The 22,416-nt window shown below is 37.9% G+C and overlaps 1 protein-coding gene across 1 annotated transcript in view; it reads left to right on the forward strand.

Annotated features, from left to right (window-relative positions):
- TMPRSS7 (transmembrane serine protease 7) overlaps nucleotides 1-22,416 on the forward strand; it is an 85,360-nt gene that overhangs the window by 269 nt on the left and 62,675 nt on the right. The window contains exons 2-3 of the mRNA XM_027868215.1: nucleotides 1,368-1,584; nucleotides 16,242-16,372. Of these exons, the coding sequence (XP_027724016.1) occupies nucleotides 1,368-1,584; nucleotides 16,242-16,372 (348 nt within the window). The remainder of the gene's footprint in view (nucleotides 1-1,367; nucleotides 1,585-16,241; nucleotides 16,373-22,416) is intronic.

A 22,416-nucleotide genomic window follows, 5' to 3' on the forward strand; every position in this document is an offset into this window, starting at 1 on the left:
AAGCCTGTCTTTGACATGATTCCACTGAAAATCGACAGTAAAACTCAGCCTACATGTTGAAAGCATTATAAATATGTATTTTGGGAAAATTCCTTCTCTGGATCATTTAGAAGATGTTTGGAAGGGAATTTTTATTTTTACTTGCCCACTCCATATCCTACAGTGGCTATTTTTCTCTTTAGAAACACTATCTTCACCTCCTCGAAGGCACAGCATTAGATTAAGTCTACCGTTGTTAAATTTCAGCTGGATGACTATAGTCCACATTCCACTGGACAAGGTTGTTTGGCAGGAAGAATGAGAAACCAATGAATAATTTAGAGCATACTGAGCTGCAAATTAGCCCATTAATTGGTATGAATATATATTATAAGAACTGGGCTTATTAGTAGGACAAAATACATTATTTCTTTAGAATCCTTATTCTGGTTAGGTTTAACCTTTGTTCTAGGCTGTTGCGTTTCACTCCTTTATCATTAAAAATGTTGCAGTTAGAAATTATCTCATCTTTATTTATACTGATGTATATAAATCTCTTTGTTCAAGGAGCTCAAAGTCCTTTCTATACATTATTCTATAATTCTCACATTGTCAAATAGGAAAGGAAGAGGAAAGAAAGCTGAGATGAAGGGCAACATTAAGTGATAATTTGCAATTTTTTTGCTCTCAAACAGAATATTTTTATTTTACTTAGTGGTTTTTGTCAAGGTAATCTCTGTCAGTTCTGTATTTGTCATCCCCATTTTATTGATTGGTAAACCAAGGCAATGCAATCACTCAAAAGAACATAGTAATAGCTTTGTAAGCAGGATGCATGTGTCTTCTCCCCAAAACAAAACATCATCTGTAAATTATTTTTTTCTAATAGCAAAGAATTCTGTCATAACTAGGAATAAAAATTACCCATTCCACTGAAGAATAAGATTTGAACTTTTTGTTGCTGTTAATTTTCTGGACTGAGACATGGTTATGCATCCATGGACAGACCAAATATCAACTGGCACCATGTGAAGAGCCCTAGATCAGAAGTTAGAGAGCCTGGGTTCATAAACCAGCTCTCTTACCTACTACCTAGGTGATATTGAGCAAAAGACTTCACCTCTCTGTACCTCAGTTTCCTCATGTATAAAATTGTCAGGTTGGACTAACTTGTCTTTGAAGACAATTTTCAGCTCTATATATGATTCTAGGATCACTTACCTAAAGAAAATAAATAGGCTATGAATTTTCACCTTTTGGCCCTTTACTTTGGAAATTTTGTGCCAAAATTTCCTTGCATAGGTATGTCCTTTTATTATTCCAGCTGTGCCTGATGCATAATTGCTTATATGTGTCTCTCTGTCTATATTTTTTTCCCATTCTTTAAGGTATCTAATATCTCTGTCCAAATGGTAACCCGACCAGAGAAGCTACCAGTCAGGAAACCACCCAGAAAGCCACACAGAAAACCTATTGGAAAAGTCAAATCCAAGAAGAAAGCCAAGAAAACCCCCTTTTGGAACATCCAGAATAAAATCATTCTTTTCACAGCATTTTTAGTCATCCTAGCAGTAATCACCTGGACGTTCCTATGGCTCCATATCAGTGAGTTAAAATGTGTGCTCATGGAAGTTGATGCATTGGGATTAATGATACATTATAAATGTGGGTTCCGTTATGCATCCTGTAAAATTCTATGTGTTTTCCTTATAGTATTCCTTCATCCCCTAAGCAGACCTTGGTGTGAGGTAGAGGATGAATTGGAATGGTCTGGACCCTATTCCACTTCAATTTTAAAAGGATAGGAGAAAGGAGAGGGAAATGTGGGAGTGAGGGCAGGAGAAAGAAAGTTCTGGAGTGTTTTTACCTGCTCAGATAAATTGAATGAATTTGAAGTCCTTCAGAAAAAAAAAAAAAACTTCACCTCACTCACTCATAATCTCACCTTTTCATTTGTCCAAATACTGTTATCATGGGAGCCCTTACTGGCTGCTTTGCAGACATGTCCTGAAGAAGGACCACCAACTAATTATATCTCCCCTATCCCCTTGGCTGATTCCCTAAAGGTTACTTAGAACATCATCCTTCCAATTTCAGGCTTTGTTTTTGTTAAAGTGCAAATAACTCTGGTAGGGGTAGTTCAAATATCTTGAATCTCAGTTATTTCTACCTTATTGTGTAAGTTTTAGGAGTTTTTTCTGGTAAAGAGAGAGGAGTCAAAGGTAAGGAGGGAGGAGAACCTGAGAATGCTGGGTACCCAGAGGGGTGGAAAACAGCAAGTTGTAGGAGAATAGCTAGCGAGAAGGGGAAAAGACTCAAATTTCAAGATAATTTTGCTGTTATTGCCAGAGAAGGGTCTTAGTTTCCTAAGAAGCAAATGGAGTTTTGGTGCTGGACCTATTCCAGTTTGAATCAACTAAGATGAAGAAATTCTCTAATATTTTTCATCATTAACAATCTCACAACAAGTATAATTGACAGGAGGAGATGTTAGGTTTACTCAGCTTGAGATGTTTTGGAATTTTTGTTGGTAATTGAAATTTGATCACTTTGGTAAAGGGGAGAGTTAAAAGTTGACTGAAATGGAATAGAAAGTGGGACTGGATGGTACCCAGTGAATTTGATTACTGTTTTCCACTAGACAGGTGTTTTAGTGGCAAGAGGTCACCAAGCAGAGCAAGAAGTACCCTTGAGGCTGTTCGTATGTAAAGAGAAACTTCATTCAAAGCTCAGGAGCTCAGAGACTTTATATCTGCTCCGTTTTCCCAGAATTCCATGCTTCTTTGGTCAGTACATGCAGCAGGTGTTGCTCGGTATATCCCTTTTACCACTAGATGCTGAATACTGGGGCCCTGATTTAATAAATTACACTCATCAGAGTGATGAGAGATGGATGAAAGGAAGAGCCCAACCCCCTACCTCCTCTTACCACATGTATGTCTACTTAGACATTACCAACCTTAGATGGCATCCTTGAGTGCCAGAGAATGCCCTTTTAATTCCTTCCCCATTGGTGGGGACACAGGACTGCATGTATTTCTCTCTGTAAAACTAATGCCCCAAGCAGTTTATATGTTTGTTTGGAGCAGAGTTTTAAAAATGACATCAATAGGCTTCTTTAGAGTTTCAGTGGACACTCAGGATTTGGGACAAAAGGAAGAATTTTGCAAATGGAGATGGACTTTTGTTATTTTTTTAATGACATTTTGAAAACTGTTTTAAGTTTTGTAAAGGTATTACTTTTGAATCTATTTCCTCTCATTACAGTTCATTTCTTTCTGGTTATGATTAGATGTTCAACCATGAAACAAAGTAATATTGATAATAATGGCTGACATTAATATAACTCTTCAAGGTTTGCAAAGCATTTTATATACATTATCTTATTTGAGCCTCACAAGAACACTGTGAGGTAGGCATGACATTTATAATTATCTCCATTTTACAGATAAAAAAACCAAGACTCAAAATAGTTACCTGACAGGCTTAGGATCGCAGGATCACGCTCTCAGTTAAGTGTCAGAGGTGGCATATGAACCTGAGTTTCTGATTCCAAGTCCAGAACTCCATTCACTAACCACTGCAACACATTGCCTCAAAAAAAAAAATAAAGCAAGAAGACAAATTATGTTATCCATAAGTAGGATGTTTCCAGTAAGTAGGCAGCATTTTATTTTGTCTTTAAACTAGCAGGGCCAAGGACAGCATCTCACACATTTTCAGTCAGTCATTTTTTTCAGTCATGTCCAACTCCTCATGACCCCATTTGGGGTTTTATTGGAGTGCTTTGCCATTTCCTTCCAGCTCCTCTTACAGATGAGGAAACTGAGGCATACAGGGTTAAGTGACTTGCCCAGGATCACACAAGTAGTAAGTGTCAGTGGCCAGATTTGAACTCAGATTTTCCTTACTCCACCACCTAGGTACCCATAGTTCTTCAACCACATTATTTTTCCCATATGGATAGTTAGGCCAGATGCTTTTAAATGAATATGCATCTCATTTAGGAAGTTCTGCAATGTTGCTGGGGTTTGTGTAATTAGCATGATGTTATGTACAATAGGAGCATCTGGAAGACCTTACATTATAGGGAATCCATCTTCTATTTGGACTCTGTGCTGGATATTTTCCATGACAGTGGCATAGATCTTTGGTTAACACATATCTCTAATAACTCACTTGATCACTAATCAGAGGGTCATTGAACAAAATGGTCTATGTTGCGTCTTTCAAGAAATCTTGTTGTTCATCTTTCATTTTTGAAGAAAGGACTAATGATGTCACAGGGTGATGTCTTGACTTGTGTGTGAATTGGATTTAAATGAAGCAGAATTGCACAGAGTTGTTAGCTTCACTCTCGCTTCCAAGGCCATCAAAGTCCAGTGGCAAGACAAAAGTCAAGACAACTGGCAATGGCCTGGGATGCAGTGGGTGACATATAGTATATAAATAGAGAAACACACACACACACACACACACACACACGTAATACATATAGACATATAGTTTCTTTAAAAAAAGAAACATTCTGCAACTCAGATGTTTTACAAATTCATATTGCTATCCCTCTGGATTAAGAATTAGAAAGATTCTTGCCATAATGATGGAAAAACATATCAAATCAAGTCAAGTATTTATTAAACAGTTAACTGGATGTCAGGCACTGTGCTATACCTTATATCCTCCCCTACAGAAGAATTTGAAATCTCTGAAAATCATACTGGAATCCACCAAGATATCTATGTATATGTAGCACACCATAAAAAACTTAGCATATGAAATAATTAAAGAAATTTATGGAAAACATATTCAATATAATTATTGAATCTTAGCATATGTTAAAATAATGAAGTCACAGACATGCATTAATCTACATCTTTTACATTAGCATTTCATGGAGCTAACCATAGTACACAAAAAATTATAATTCACTGTACACAATCATAGCATAAATGACAATGTTGCACATATAAAGCCAAAAATATGAGCCTCATGTAATAAATGACACACAGAACGTATGAAAGAGTTGTGTGTAGTAATCAAATATATGTCACCTGCAGAAACATGGTATATGAATTGTCTGTATAATGCAATAGCAATCAAGAAACATTTCAATGAATTGTCTGCTATGTACCAGAGACACAAAGAAAAAATAAGTTAGATAATCCCTACCCTCAAAGAGCTTACACTCTATGAGAGACAACATGCATACAAGTACCTTTTAAAGCTATTCACTGTCCCCGATCTCTTCCCTGCCTTATTCTACATTTCTTCCCATCCTGCACTGAGATCCAGCCAAACTTACCTTCTCTCTATTCCTCACATACATACTGTACTCCTTCTCTTGTCTCCATATCTTTGCCTTAGCCATCTCTCACACTTCGAATATACTCCTTCTTCACCTCCACTTTAGAAAATCCCTCTCTTCTTTCAAGGCACAGCTCAAGTTACCACCTTCTACATGAAGCTTCTCCTGACTCTCTCCCTGCTTCCCTTCCTGAACCATCATTATTTTCTTTGTTCTCCTGGACCCGGAGCCAGGAAGACTTGAGTTCAAATCCAATCTCAGACACTTACAAGCTGTTGTGAAATGGAAAATTGATTTTTAATTCTATTTTGTTAAGACTTAATCAAGTCAGATTTAATATTCCCCTTAGCTATAAGTTTTACTCAGATAACCTCAGGTCACTTGTCTCACAGTTCTGCTCTTGTAACTAGGACCTCCAATCTTGCAAGATTTTGTTATATGTTTGGGAGATGCTTAGTTGGAGAAAAGCCTTTAGGATGAAATTTTCTGCTGAATCACAAGTTGTTTTTTTTAATAGTCAACAAAAGATATGTTCAATGGAAACTTGTATTCTCTGCACTTTTTCAATAATTGTCAGTCAATAAGCATTTATAAGAATTTACTATGTGATGTGACCAACACAGTGGAGGATTAGATACCTTTTTCAATCTTCATGATCTCTCAAACTTCTCCAAAATAGGAATTATACACAAGAGGCAAATACATTTCAACTGTCTCCACAATCTAAGACACCAAGAACTCTAAAAAGGTATCAACCAAATGAATTAACAGCAGGGAAAGCTAATCCCTAACCCTTAATGTGTTCACTTAGTTCCTCTTTCCCCACCAACCATCATGTTCCTGCAGGGCTGCCCAAGTCAAGTCATAGGCTTGCAATAGAACTCAACTCTTCCCCACCCCACCTTTATTCTTCTATGTGACGGAAAACCAAAAGGCAGAAGGTTGTTTTGGTTAGGACTGTAGTGTGGCAGAGCTTTGTGCTATGATAGAACTTATCTTGACAACAGAGGAACATAAAGAACTGAGGCAAGATGCCCACATGTGTGTATATCCATCAGACCTGAGGGAAGGAAGATTGACATTGATCTGGGGGCAGTTCTGTAGCCCCAGAAGTCATTTAGGCAACAACTCAATAATGATGAAATGTGAATTCCTCGATGAGGGAAGAAAGTGAAGCAGCTTTGAGGTCCGATCCTTGGGGTGACTAATGGCAAAGAAGAAGGAGTCAAAAATTGAACATATTGAATATAAGAGAAAAAATTAAATTACCAAAGATTTCAAATGGAAGAAACTCATTTAACAATCCTGAGTATAAGCAGGTGAATAGTATAGGAAAGACAGTAAAAAAAGAATGGAATTTGTCTCTAGATCTGTGAATGAGTCCAGACACCTATGAATAAATATTGTAAGACAAAGAAAAATGAAGCAACACCTGATAAAGCAGAGGGTCCTGTGTATTCCCAAGCGATGATGGAACTGCAGTAGAATATTTCCAATTGGTTTAAAAGAGAAATAAGAATTTTGAAAACAGAATTTATGGTTAATGTAGCAAAAATTGACACAATAGAAAAACTTGAAATCATAGTGAAGACCTCATCAAGGAAAAAAAAACAACAATGGATTGGGAATGCAAATCTGCCAACATGAAGGACAATATGGAAGAAAAAAGAAGAAAAAACAATAATGTTAAAAACCATGATCTCTGTACAAGCAAATTATACCGATTTTAAAAATAAAATGCATAGAGACAATTTAAAGCTTATGACTCCCAGAAGAACATAACAAGAAAAAAAATATTGAACTGAGCACAACAATGCAAGAAATAATACAAGAAAACTGCCCAGAACTTCTGAACATAGAAAACAAAGTGTCATTTAAAAGAATATTCAAATTTCAAAATTCAATTCAAAATTCAGAACTCAAAAGGTCACTTCCTAAAGGGAAAAAGCAAAACAAAATAAAACAAAACCCTGTGCTACAAATTCCAAGATATATGGTGGTTAAATTTAACAATTCCTATGATAATCAACAAATTCTTCAATCAACCAGGAGAAATACCGTAAAATATAAAGGAAAGGAAATTAAAGTAATGCAAGACTATTTTGTACCCATCAGAACTGCAGGTGGGAGTGAATTGGTGTGTTCCAAAGAACAAAGGAGGTCAAGATACAATCCAAGATGACATGCCCTGCAAACTTGAGCCTATCAATTAAAATTGAAAGTTCAATAAAATAATGGTAATTGAAACATTCTTACTAAGGAAGCCAGAACTGAACAAATTGTTTCCTTTGCAGATGACAGAAATACAAGAAAAGTAAACAGATAGAGAAACTAAAGAAGGCACAAATAATGAAATAAATTATCCTTTCCCCTTCCCCCCCCCCAAAAAAGTTAAAAATAAAACTAAAATGAGAAAGTCACCCATGAGGTTAATAAGAACAAGAACAAGAACAACAATAAGAAATTAACAACAGAAAGATCCTTAAGAGATTTCTTTGTAAAAATATACAAGGAGTTAGGTGGCCCAGTAGATATAGTGCCCAGCCTGGAGTTCAGATCTGGCCTCAAACACTTACTAGCTGTGTTACCCTGGGCAAATCACTTACCCTGTTTCCTTCAGTTTCTTCATTTGTAAAATGAGCTGGAAAAGGAAATGCCAAACCACTACAGTATCTTTGCCAAGAAAACCCCAAATGGGGTCACGAAGAGTCAGACACCACTGAAAATAACAACAACAGAAGTCAGATAGAAGTGCTGGGAATAGTTCTGAAACATCATGGACTAACTCACAACATTAGACCTACAGTTGAATCAATGGTTTTTTTTGGGGGGGAGGGTTACTAAATGGCAAAATAGTCAGGTACATAAACAGGGAGGGGGAAGAAGAAGATAGGAATATATTATTGTAGTTTAGTCATGTTCAATTCTTTGTGATCCCATGGACCATACTGTACATGGGGATTTTCTTGGCAAAGGTACTGGAATGGTTTGCCATTTCCTTCTCCAGTGGATTAAGGTAAACAAAGGTTAAGTAACTTACCCAGGGTCACATAGTTAGTCTGAGGCTGGATTTGAATTCAAGTCTTCCTGACTTCAGGGTCAGCTCTCTTTCCATTGAGCCATCTAGCTGCCCTAAGGGAATATGTGACCTACTGTAATCAAGGAAAAGGTTTAAAATGAAGGGAAAATAACTCTAGGAAAGAAGAGTGCCTAAAAGCAATGAATGAAGAGGGAAAAGGAGGGTTTGAAATTTTGTTGTTCAGTCATTTCAGTCATGCCTGCCCCTTCATGACCCCATTTGGGGTTTTCTTGACAAAGATATTGCAAACCAATATTGCAGATATTGGTTTGCCCTTTCCTTCTCTAGCTCATTTTACAGATGAGGAAACTGAGGCAGAGTTAAGAGACTTACCCAGGAACACACAGCTAGTAAGTATCTGAAGCGATATTTGAACTTAGGCAGATGAGCTTTCCTGATTCCAGGCCCAGCACTCTATTCACTGTACCACCTAACTCAGTGAAATGTGGGGGGGAGGGGAACAATGAAATCTTTCAGTGGTTGGAGAAGATCTCAATGAATGAAGAGAGATATTTCATAAATGGAGATGAAGACCTTGCAATACATTGTAACTTGGTCTGGTGTGGGCATGCCCATTTCAGGTAACATTGAGGCATGCGTCCCACCACGTACCTGGCAGTAGCCTCTTTTGATTGGCTGCCTGCATCTTTGGAACTGGTGAGACTTGAGCCAATCACCCTTTATAGCTATGCTCTTTTCTACCACCCTCTTTCTACTGTGCTCTTGTAAGCAACTTTTATCTGCTGTGCTCATAAACGACCAACTAAAAGTATCTTTCCCCTGTTCTCCCTCTTTTACCCCAGCTTGGAGGAATGGATCTGGGGGTCTTTGTTTCTATTCTGTGGTGTTTTGGGTTTTTTTTTTGTCCTCACTTTAAGATGCTGGAGGTGATTTTCATGGAACTGGGAGTTGGAACCATGACTATGATGGAGCCAGTATTGATGGTGGGATGGTGCAACAAGCCAGGCCTGCGAGGAAGCCTTAAGAAGCCAGGGTGGCTAGAACCCTAAGGGAGTTTAGGACTTAGAATTGGGACTTGTGCTCTATGGGAAATGAGCTAAACTACACACCTAATCTTCCTTCTCCCCTGCACCCCCTCAGTGTCTGGGGAGAGAAAGGGGATTAGGTTCATAGTTTAGGCCTGTTCCATAAATGATAGAGCACAGTTCCAGTTTCAAGTCCAAAACCCGCCTTAGGCTTGAGTCTCAGACACCCTGGCTTCTCAAGGTTTCTACACTGGACTGGAACCTGAAGTGAGGAGAACAGCACAAAATAGAAACAATAATCATGAAAGAGGGTAAATGGTAGTAATGAATTGCACAATCAATTCTCAAAGGAAAAACTACAAACTATTAACAATCATATGAAAGAATGCTCCAACTCACTACTAAGAAATGCAAACAAAATAACACTGAGTTTTTACCTTATACCTAAAAATTGTCAAACATGACAAAAGATGAGAATAGTCAATTTTGGAGGGATTGTGTCAAGATAGGCAAACTAGTGCATGGTTGTGGTGCTGTGAATCAGTACAAGCATTTTGGAAAACAATTTGGAATTATGCAAATAAAGTAATTAAAATATTCATACTCTTTGACCCAGAGATTCAACTATTAAGCTTGTACCCCAAATATTCCTATATTCCTCACTCTCCCCCATCCAGTGAGGCATATAGGAAGACTTATAATCAATGAATTCCTTGGGGTATTACCAACAATGCGCTAGTGTGGATTTAAGTGAGTTCATAAGTCTGTACCACAGGTCAGGCACAAATAGTCCATATGACCATTTAGAAGGGAGTTGTCTCTAAATTTGCTCATCTCACATTTCTCTTGAGCTACCAAAATTCTTCTTTGCTCATAGAGCACAGCACCTTCTTCGATGTGGGCATCCCATGCTGGATGATCTTGTGCCTGTGTTTCCTATGTCTCACAAGACCAAAGTTCTTCAGAGAGAACTTGAGAGTGTCCTTATATTGCTTCTTCTGACCACCATGTGAGTGCCTGCCTTGTATGAGTTCTCTGTACAATAGTATTTTAGGCAAACATATGTTTGGTATTCAAACAACATGGCCAGCCCATGAGATTGGCAGTTCAGCTCGAGAAAGGACCTCAGTCTCTTGTACCTTATCTTACCAAGTGATCTTCAGAATCTTTCTAAGACAATTCAAATGGAAGCAGTTCAATTTTCTGGCATGGTGCTGGTAAGACTGTCCAGGTTTCACAGACATACAGCAATAAGGTCAGCACAATGACTCTGTGGACCTTCAGTTCGGTATGAAGCCTAATACCTCTTCTCACCCAAACACTGAGCTAGCTCTGGCAATGTGTACATCAACCTCATCATCTCTATGTACATCCCTGGGAAGTATGCTGCCAAGGTAAATGAACTTATCCATAGCATTCAAAATTTCTCCATTTGCTGGAACCAGTGGTTCCATGTGTGGATGGTGTGGTGCTGGCTGGTGGAGAGCCTCTGTTTTCTTGGTGTTAATTGTTAAGCTAAAATTAGCACAAGCTGCAGAGAATTTGATCCATACTGTGTTGTATCTCAGCCTCAGAGGCTGCATTGAGTGCACGATCACCTGTGAACAAGAAGTCATGCACCAACTTTCCCTCCACTTTAGTCTTGGCTTGTAGTTTAATAATTTTCAAGTTAAATAATTTACTGTCAGTGTGGAAGTTGACCTTAATGTCATTTTCATCCTCGTTGAAGGCATCTGACAACATTGCTGAAAACATCATGCTAAAAAATATAAGAGCAAATACACAACCCTGCTTCGCTCCACCAGTGACTGGGAAAGCTCAAAATCATTGTCCATTATCCAGAATCCATGCAAACATAGATTATCCATGGTCATGCAAACATGCCATCATGAAACTGGCATAACAATAGTGATGAACTTTTTCAGGTAACCAAATATCACCATGATCTTCCACACAACCTCATGACTAGTAATATCAAAAGCATTGATTTGATCAACAAATATTGTGTACAGACCTCTTTCCTGATCCTTGTATTTCCCCTGGAGTTGTTGGGCAGCAAGCACCATGTTAAACATTCCTTCACCCTTTCTGAAGCCACACTGGCTCTCAAGTAGATGACCATCTTCCAGGTGAAGGATCAGCCTATTAAAGAGGACTCTGGCAAGAATCTTGTCAGCAATGACCAAGAGAGAGACCTCCTTGTGGCTGTCACAGGACAACCTATTTCCTTTATTGAGAAGGAAAATGAAGACATCCTTGAACTCCTGGGGGATAACCTTCTTTTGCCATATAATCCAGATTTCCATCAACTTTTGTATGAGCAGTGGACCCTTTGCCTTGTAAATCTCTGCTGGAGTGAAAGCAGGCCCAGGTGGTTTGCCACACAAGAGGAGCCTAATGGCACTCAAAGCCATTCTTCTTCAGTTGGAAGTTTAATTAGTGAGGGATTAACTTCAACCTGAGGTAAATAGTCAGTGTTGTCAGCATTGGTTGATGATGGTCTGTTGAGAACACTATGGAAGTATTCAGCCCATCACTCCAGGATCATGTCCTTAATCATTGATGGGTGTGGCTCTACCAACACTGTGTAGAGATGCACTAAAGGTCTCTGGCCCAAAAAATATTCTTCAGGGCATTATAAAAATATTTTGAATTGTTACTATCAGCATAAAACTGAATTTTGTCTGCCTTCTTACTGAGCCAAGAATCCTGCATCTCTCTAAGCTTTGTGTGCACTTTACTTTTGATGGACTTAAACACTGCCTTTTTTAGACATCGATGAACTATATCTTGCCTATGACTCTGTAGAGTACTCATTTTTCATTTAGTAGCTTCTGAATTTCCCCTTCATTTTCAGCAAACCAATCCTGATGGGTTCTGGCCCAGACGAGTAAATATGGTGTTCTATACTAAATCTCTGAAAGTTGCTCACTTTTTTTTCTGATCCACTGTTACCCACAGTGTGTTGTCTCAACTTTACTTTCAAGTCAGTTATAAATTGTTCACACACAGAGAAGAGCTTTAATTTGTTGACAATGAGTCTTCTAATAATCATCAAAGCTTGAGGCTGCCACTTTTGTTGAATGTGAATGTTTAGTTTGAAGAGGATGTATATGATTGGTCTAGCACTCTGTACCTCACATCACCTTTATCACTCTCACATCCTGTCTGTCTCTTCTCCTTTCAGTGACATAGTCTATTATATGCCTATGTTCACTGAGAGGGTGTCCATTGATTGGCGAATAGATAAACAAATGGTAGAACAGGAATGTAATGCAATATTACTACACTCTAAGAAACGACAAATATGATGAATACAGAGAAGTATGGGAAGATCTACATGAAATGATGCAGAATGAAGTAAATACAGCCAAGAAAATAAGATAGACAATAAGTACAATAATGTAAACAGAAAGAACAATCATACACAAAAAAATTAAAAGTGAATGTTACAAAATTACTAAGAACAAACATGGTTCAAAAAATGAGGTATGAAAAGATACTCCCACCTAACCCTTTTATGGAAGTTGGAGGTCCATGATTGTTATGTATTGCAAATATTTTCAGACTATTTTTGATATATTAATCAGTTAAACTGATTTTTTTCCTCTTCTTTTTTTCCTCTTTAAAATACCATTTGTTATATAGAATGACTCTCTGGGAAGGATGAGAGAAGAGGCATCAGGGGAAATTATAGTGATGCTACAAACAACAAATACTATCAATAATTTTTTTAAAGAAAACAATTTTTGTGCCAAATACTATGCTAAGCATTAGAGATACAAAGAAAAGTTGGAGAAAGCTAGAGCAGAAAAGAAATCTATTATTTCTGCATCTAATCAGCTAGTTGTTCCAAGTCTCTCAAAGTTTTCAATTCAATTTAATTAAGCTAGCATTCATTAAGCTCCTAGTATACAGTTCATCTATAATTTCAGGTGTTAGGCATTACAGTAAGCACTAGTACAATAAGAACAAAAACTAAACAGTTCCTGCTCTGAAGGAGTTTAGATTGTATCAAGATGGAGATAGGGAAACAACATAGACACAGATAAGTATTGAAAAAATATACAGAGTGGCCCCAAAATCTTTGCGTAGTATTAAGCTCTCAAATGCTAAAACTTCACTAAGACATTTGGGGTAGTTTAAAACTACACTGGCTTTGGGGACACTGTATATAAAGCAAATACAAAGTAATTTCTATTGGGGGTATGTGACAATTGGTGGTTCACAAGGGCTTATTGGGAGGCAGGAGAGGGAATCAAGCTCTCCTGTTTACTTTTTCCACCATTTGGTAGCAAAGGGGTGAGGTTTTTTGTTTGTTTGTTTGTTTGTTTTTAGATAAACCAGTGTCCACTATTTGAGAAAAATTAGAAGAGCTCCCACACCAAACACGCCTTGTAGAATCCAGTTTATTGAAGGGTATTTGAAGTCACAAATGACAGAATCATCAACAGTGAAATTAAGAACAGCTGCTACTTCTTTCAAATGCTTCCCTGAACCAAAAAAAAAAGTCCTAATCTGGCTTGTAGGGTTCCAAAATTTTATGCCAATTGGTGACCCAACCCCAGTGAAGCACAGTGTATAACCCCAGTTTATAGGATGCATGAAGCAAAAAGACTTGCCAGCTTTCCTCTCATATACAAATGAAGTCTTGTTTCTCTTATAAGGTTCTATGTTTTTGTTTTTCTGCTTCTAGTTTATCTTATGGGACTTAAGGACTGGAGGTCAAGTTTTGACTTAGGAATGCAAAGGCAGTGACAACCAAAGGATTATTAGAACATTTAATAGAAACAAGGTATTAAAGTATTAGAGAACTAGTATGGCATAGTGGATAAAGCACTACTTGGAAAAAAAGCTCATTGGAGAGATGAAGGTTACTAATATAGATCTAGGATCTGTGTAGAGATCATAATGAGATCCATAGTCACTGATGAGATCACCAAGAGAAAATTTAGAGAGAAATAAGAAATAAAGAACCAGGAATGAAGTCCTGAGGTACCTTTATGCACAGAAGTTAAGAGATGAAAAATAATTTTGCAAAGGAGAATCAGAAGGAGTGTTCAGACAGGTAGGAGAACCAGGAAAGGGCAATGCTATAAAAACCTAGGGAGGAGAAAGTGTCCAGAAGGAAGGGGTTGTCACCTATGTCAAAAGCTGTAGAAAGGTCAAGAGTGATGAATACTGAGAAAAAGCAAAGACATACAATAATAATAACCAACGTTTTCGTAATATTGTAAGGTAGCCATTTCAGGGTCACTCTGTTAGTAAGCATCTGAAGCAGGATTTGCTCTCAGGTCTTCCTAACTCCAAGTCTAGTGCTTGATTCACTTTAACATCTGGCTGCCTACTAGGCAATTAGATTTAGCAATTAAGAGAATATTGTCAACTTTGGAAAGAATAGTTTCAATTGAGTAGTGGGGTCAGAAACCACATTTTAATGGATTGAGAAGTGAGGCAGAGGTGAGAAAATGGAGGTAATATGAGTTGACAATACATCCTTTTTCTGTACAGGGTGGGGATGGAGGAAGAGAGGGCTGTGTCTTAGACCCCAGCTAGGCAGGTGATTTGATTCTCGTCCCCTTGTCAGGATGAACAAGACTGTGGACTGGGCTAGTCTGGATGATCAGGGGGTCTGGTGGTACAGAGCAGTGCTGGGTGGCCAGTTGAGGAGACATTTGGTGTCTGCTCTAAGGATAGTTAAGATTGAAGCAGTTGATTTATTTATAATTCCTTTTCATCAAGGACAGTTTTTTCCCAGGTACCAGCTCAGATCTCAATTTAATTATCATCCTCTGGGCAAGAGGTGAGAGTGGCGTAAATTTCTGATCCAAGGATGATCTTAGAGGAAATATGGCTTGGAGATAAGGGGTCAGTCCAGGTAACCTGATATCTGGGCCCTGCTGGTTTTCCCACTGTGACACTCCCATTGAAGAATGTTGCCACCAAATAAGTTTCTGAAAGTTACTTCAGAAGATTTCATTAAACCCAGAATCCTCTTTACCTTGACATATTAGGGAATACAATGAGCAATCTTTACATAAAGTTAGAGTTAGTCCTGTACTCTGCTTCTAAGTTATACTGACTACATTTTTTAGGAAAATTTGGGCAAAGTCAGACTTACAAGTAGGCAGAGTAGATGACCACTTGCATGGAAAATGGTATTTTGAAAAATAGACCAATGGCTGTTACTGTTCCTGTTACTCTGCTACATTTCTTTCTAAAGGATGGTCAGTTTAGAACTGTAGGTCATTAGATATGCAAGTACCTTAGTGGTCATGAAGTCCAAGTCCCTTATATTACATATATGGAAACTGAGTCCCAGAAACGTAAAGTGAGCTTTCCAAGGTCATAGCTAGCCAACAGTAGATCTAGGACTCAGATTTAGGTCTTCTAAATTACTTGTTCTTTTATCCCTTATGCAGTACTTTTGCAAATGGCATGGGGACAAGCCTTTGAGACTGAAGGCTGGGCATATCACTCTGAACAAAGGCCAGGAGTTTGTGGTCCTCTTTTGCTTTTACTTTGATCCCATCACAAGATCTCTAACACTATAAACCTCTCACTCTCCACCCACTTGGCTTTCCTTATGAGTGTACCACATATGTTGTTTACTCCCCAACAACTTCAACTTCAGGGGGTCCATGAATTGCAAAAATTATATTTTTACCTTATTCTAAATAGATCTGTCAAAAGAGAAAAGGATATTCTCAGGGGTGCCATCATTTACTACTCATGAAAGACATGATATTAACTACCTAGAGCACAATATTTATTTGTGAAATATTTATTTGTCATTAAAAACAATGAATTCATAAGCACAATGCTGGCATAAATCAGACACTACTTTAGTGTGATGCAGCCACCTAATTGTCTTCTTTTTGTTTCACAGGCCAGGCTGAAAGCAAGGATGCTTTTTACTTTGTTGGGCTGTTCCGTATCGCCAACATCGAATTTCTCCCAGAATATAGGCAGAAGGAATCAAGGGAATTCCTTTCAGTAGCACAAAATGTGCAGCAAGTGGTAAGAAAATACAGCAGAAATTATAGAATTCCTGTAGCTCAGGAAGTAAAGAAGGTTTGTAGGATTAAGGTAGCATCTATAAAAAGTTGGATTTATATATACTCTCTACCAGCTAGAAATAAACATTTCTTTTTCTAACAAACATGAATTAGAGGGGCAGCTAAGTGGCGCAGAGGATAGAGCTCCAGCCTTGGAGTCAGGAGGACCTGAGTTCAAATCCAACCTCAGACACTTGACACTTACTAGCTGTGGGACCTTGGGCAAGTCACTTATCCCAATTGCCTCACTAAAAAAAAAAAGCAAAAAAAAAAAAAAACCCAAACAAAAATAAAAACATGAATTAGAACATGCACTTTTCTCTTCTTGCTTCATGTAATGGTTATTTAATATGCAGGCATTCTATACTGAACCATAGGTATATGGTTGAGGTGAGTAATAATGTGAATAACTATTATTCCCTTTCCCCATCAACACCAGAAGAGTCTGGAGCCAGCATCAATCTGGTTTCAGGGAATGAGGTAATGGGGTGAAAAATAATGGATTGACTTGGGCTTGTGTTAAGAATGAATGCAAAATTGAACTTCTAAAGCTTAGTAGACAAAAAGAGAAATAGAAGTAAATAAAGGAACCGCTTCTACAGAATAAGTGGATTGAATTGTAGCACAATCAGATTGCCAGCACCATGGTCAGCTGAAAGCAATTTGCTGTTTCAGCACTGTGACTGTGGATAGCACCATAGTCCCTGTTGCTACAGAGTGGGGAAGGCATTAGGAATATTTAAGGAGAAATATATCGGATAACCTTCGTGGTTTGGTGGTTTATACTGCTCACAGTAAAAGAGTAAGATCTGGGTGAGCCTCTGGGGTGTGAGAAAACTGCTGTATTGTCTGAATTTCTGTAGGAGAAATGTATTGTCACAGGTCCTTTGTTGGCGTCTCTTTCTCTAGGTATTAACCACCAGGGAGATGGCTGGGGGAGAGTGTCTGTGTTTGTGTGTCTCTCTCCACTGGTGTCTGGTATCTTGTGGCAGTACCTGATACTACCACTGAGTGGCAAGCCATATGCATTCTCTTAAAGGAGGAGTCTGTGCTGAGATCTTTCAGAAACAGTTTTGGTTGCATTTTTGTTACAGGCCTTGTTCTGAGCTCTGTCCCATTCCCCTAAAGCTAGGTTTTGCTACCCAAGTTATAATGATGTCTCTAGGAGCACTGAATACAAGTGAAATGAAAATGCTTTGTCCCAGAAAATGAGTGTGGCCAAAATGGATAGACCACTTAAATCTGGGAGCAGGAGAAATATAGGTTGTTAAAATAAAAATCTATGCACATCAGAACTGGAAAGGACCTTTAAAACTATACACTAAAATTCCCTTATTTTATGGATTATTCAAGAAGAAATCTCCATTGATATAATTTTTCTACTTTTAGGTATGTCCTTAAAGCATTGGGGGTACCTAAGGACACTCCCCAAAAGGCAGCTTTTTGGCTAGAAAAATGTCAGAGCAGGTCAGTTAAAATGGTCAAGGGGACATTTCCATAAGAACATACACAGCACAGGATGTGAAGTATACTCTGAAATCATAGGAAGGATAAAAAAAAGAGAGAAAAGGGAAAGGAAAGAATGGAAAAGAAAAAGAAAGAGGTACAAATGGTGGGGAAGTGATAGAGTCAAGTGCTGCACAGGGTTAAGTTGTCTATTTCTGAAGTACACAAACATGAATAGGGCTCTTCCATCATAAAGAGGAATATTGAGAGAAGATATAATAAAAATATGTATAATTATGAAAGGTGTGTTATAGGGAGACACTAACTAGTTCTTAGAATGCTGTAAGTAAGAGGAAGACTTTGGAGTTCTTTTTAAAAAAATCCTCTTAATACAAATAAAAGCAAGCACCATTTGATGTAGTAGAAATTGTATATATATGCACAGATATATGTATATGTATATATATATATATATATATACACATATACGTGTGCTTCTCTAACCCCAAGAAATGGCAGAGGCAGGAATTTTGTGAATATTCAAGAAAAAATGTATATAGATTTAATGGATGAAAGCAGAGTGATGCAATAGAAAGTAAATTGCATTTTAACCTGGGTTTAAGTGAGAGTTCTGTCACTACCTGTGTGACCTTGGGCAAGTTGTTTAGTTTCCTTATGTGTGAAATGAGCTGGAGAAGGAAATTGCAAACGACTCCAGTATCTTTGCTAAGAAAACCTCAAATAAGGTCACAAAGAGTCAGACTTGACTAAAACGATTAAACAACAAAAAAGTCCTTTCCAGATCTAAATCATAGGAGTCAGTAAATTGTAATTCAAAAACAAATACGCAGAAGGTAGAACCTTAATTTACAAGGAAAAGTTCAGGATTGCTTATCACTGTAATGGAGCGAATTCACATATCTCTCCCCCGCACAACCTTTGGCGCCACTGGGATGTACAGGTCATTGGTTTAAGTTAATATAGAGCTACTAGTATTTTTTAAGTCAGCCATCTTTACTCTCTCTTCTTTCCCCATGCTGGGGAGCTTATTGCCAGCAGCAAGCACTGGCAATTAGATAGAGACAGGAAACATACTATGGATAATCCATTCATCAACTCAAGCTAACTGTATATAGTAGATATTTAATAGTGCTAAATTGAATTGAATTACTTTGTATTTTCCTTTCTAGATCATTAAAATTTTTATTAACATAGATTTAATAAATATCACTCACCTTTGGAGGGGCAGAAAGCAAGTATTTTCCATGTTTGGAATATGGGTAATCTAGTTTGCTGCCTAAGGTACAGATGGGACTAGGAAACATTAGTTGCCACTACAAGCCCCCTCTCAGTCGATATAACCTTATGTGGATGATATGAATAGATATAATGATGGAAAAAGATGGGAAGTGTAATAGGAAGCTGATAGAAACATCAGATCGTGTACGAGATATAGTGGAAAGAATATTGGATGGTAAGTCCCAACACTTTTTTTTTTTCTAGTTGTAGGTTGGGCATGAATTAGTATGTGACTTTAGTTAAGTAACTTCACATCTCTGAAGCTCGATTTACTTATTTCTGTAGTGGTGTTGATACATAGGACCTGTCAGTAATCTGAGCCTTGTGCCAGGTGGCCGTTAATCACCCAGCACTGTGCCCCTATTTCTATGTACCAAAACTCTTTATCTGGAAGTATGTGTCTAGCACAGTGCCTAACACATAATAAGCATTTAATAAATGCTTGTTGGTTGATAGATTGATTAAATCATGATGTGTCACTTTTGAGCCTCTGCCTTTCCCATTGGCCACATCCCCTCCTTTATAAATCCAGCAGACTGCCAGTTACCATCCTCAAGGTTACCTGCAAGCATGGTAAAATTAAAACCAATGGACACATTTCTCATGAAACACCATTCTTTCTCCATTTCCACCCTCTAGACAAAATTCCTCCTTTCACACTGGTTCTTCCTCTTCAGCCTCTCAGCTGCAGAGCAGAAAAGAGATAGCTAATCCAGAAATTTAGTGCCTTGTGTTATCTATACTTCCCACTTCCCAGTAAAGCAGTCTCCCAGTAAAGTAAAACTTACCACAAAACTAGTGGCCTACATTAGAACTGGAAGTAAAGTGTTCTAGAGGCTTTTGAAAAAGCATGTCTGTGCTGTCACTTTCGCTGCCATTGTCTCTAATTCTTCATCTTTTCCACTTCAAAACTTCTTCTTCTATTTGACACCAGCCTTCTCTGTCTATTCCAACTATGTAGCATGAGGCAAAAGGATGGATAAAATTGCAACAGGATATCCAACAAGGAACTGGATGTCTCTCATATATGGAACACTAATAACTCATATTTAGATAGTGGTTTAACAACATTCTTTTCATAACAATCCTCTGAGACAAATTATTGTTGTTGCCTGTTGTTCAGTTGTTTTTCAGTTATGTCTGATTCTCTGTGATCCAATTTGTGGTTTTCTTGGCAAAGATACTGGAATGGTTTGCCATTTCCTTCTCCAGCTCACTTTACAGATGAGAAAAACAGGGCTAAGTGACTTGCCCAGGGTCACACAGCTAGTAAGCATCTCAGGCTGGATTTGAACAGAGAGCTGATAACAAAGCCAGGAAGCCCTGCATTCAAGTCCTATTTCTTTTCTTTTTCTTTTTCTTTTTTTTTTTTTTTTTGGTGAGGGCAATTGAGGTTAAGTGACTTACCCAGGGTCACACAGCTAGTGAGTGTTACATGTCTAAGGCCAGATTTGAACTCTGGTCATACTGACTCCAGGGCCAGTATTCTGTCCCCTGCACCACCTAGCTGCCCCTCTCAAGTCCTATTTCTGACACATTCTAGTTTTGTGACTCTGGGAAAGTCACAATCTCTCAGTGCTCCAGGTAAGTCTCCAAGGCAATAAGTTGCAGAAAAGGTGCTAATTTGCATGGAGAAAGGGAGTTTCCTCACCTGGAAGTTCTCTATAACAATGAACCTAAAGGTCAAATCTTTATCCTTGTAGGGAAAAAAAGAAACGGACAATAACCAGCTTCTCTTTAATAAGTCAGATGCCTTTGGAGTCTGAACTATGGATGCTACCTGCCACCTAATGGTCAATAGTGGAATATCATTCTCATTGACCATTTTACCAGAGAAATCATAGGCAGACCCCTCATTTAACTGCTACTTTTATACTTGGAGGCTGGTAAAAAGGACTGTGAGGATGGGTTAATGGAGCCTGGCATATTCATCTCAGAAGAAGGTAACCTTGGAAAGAGAAGTAAAGCTTGATCAGGAGCCTTTAATGAGATAAGAAGTTATCATGTGGAAGGAGATGACTGATTATTGGCTATCCTCCTTTGGGGACAAAAAGAAAGCAAATAGTCTGAAAAGATGCCACATGAAGTGAGAACTAACAGATCCAAGGGAGAATGTCTTCACAGGGACTGTTGTTAAGAACTGGGACATATTAGGAAGGGAGATTGTAAAACCTACTTCCCAATTGATTCTGATGGTGGTTTATGTGTAATCCTACTTAGAGGCAGAGAGGTAGATTCACCTTTTTTTTTAAAAGAGCCTTTACCAGCTTATCATAGGCATGATAGAGAACTTTATGAGAAGGAGCCTCAGAGACCTTGACAAGAATGATAATCATAATTCCTGAATTCTTATAGGGATCTGGAACCTAATCAGGGTGAGTTTTCCTTCCACCAGAGTAGATCACAACCATTCTATGATTTCTTGTCTACTGTGATTTTTGTCCATGTGTGTCTATAAATTATTCATTAAGCTTTAGGCCTTCCTTTGATTATTTTAATATGTTGTAGGCACTAGTGCAACATTAAGATTGTCCATCTGTTATCCTTCCCTCTCACTATCCAATGGGCTCACCTTCTTTTCTGATAAAGCATGTCATTCTTGACACCCAAATTTATCATTGGTAATATATTGCAAGCTATGTACACCCACAATATAATTTTCTATTGTCTTTTGGCTCAACTGAAAATTTGTATTTTTCTGAGATCACAGTGTTCTATGATTTCCATTTATAGAGCAGTACTGTGAAGAAAACTAGTTCCCAAACCAGTCTTTAACTCCAAAGATTTTATAGAAATGAGAAAGGTCTTTAAGCCAATACCTTCATCCTCAATTTATTTATTTTTATAAAGGTACCACCTTTGATCTTTTCCATTTTTTGGGAATCTTTCCATTTAAAATTGAAGATTGATGAAAATGGATCCTGAGTATTTAAAAATTTTGTATGTGTTTTTTTTTTTATGTGGTCTTTTGTATGTGTTTGATCATAACCAGCTGTCGGTCCTAAATTCATCTTACATGTCAACAGCATTTATTTATAAAGCACATTGAGTAGTGAGATGGTTTTGCCCAGATGTGGTGACTTTATTATCATGTCTGGTGAGAATAGACAACTATAAAATGCTAATGGATCTGTCCTATTTCACATTGACTTATTGTTACAGAATCATAGAACTTCAAAGTTGGAAGGGATCTCAGAGATCTTCTAGTATAATATATATCTAAACAAGAAACTATTTTCCAATATCCCTGACAAGTAGTCA

The sequence above is a fragment of the Vombatus ursinus genome, unplaced genomic scaffold, assembly GCF_900497805.2.
Source record: "Vombatus ursinus unplaced genomic scaffold, bare-nosed wombat genome assembly UNPS02001419.1, whole genome shotgun sequence".
Lineage (NCBI taxonomy): Eukaryota > Metazoa > Chordata > Mammalia > Diprotodontia > Vombatidae > Vombatus > Vombatus ursinus.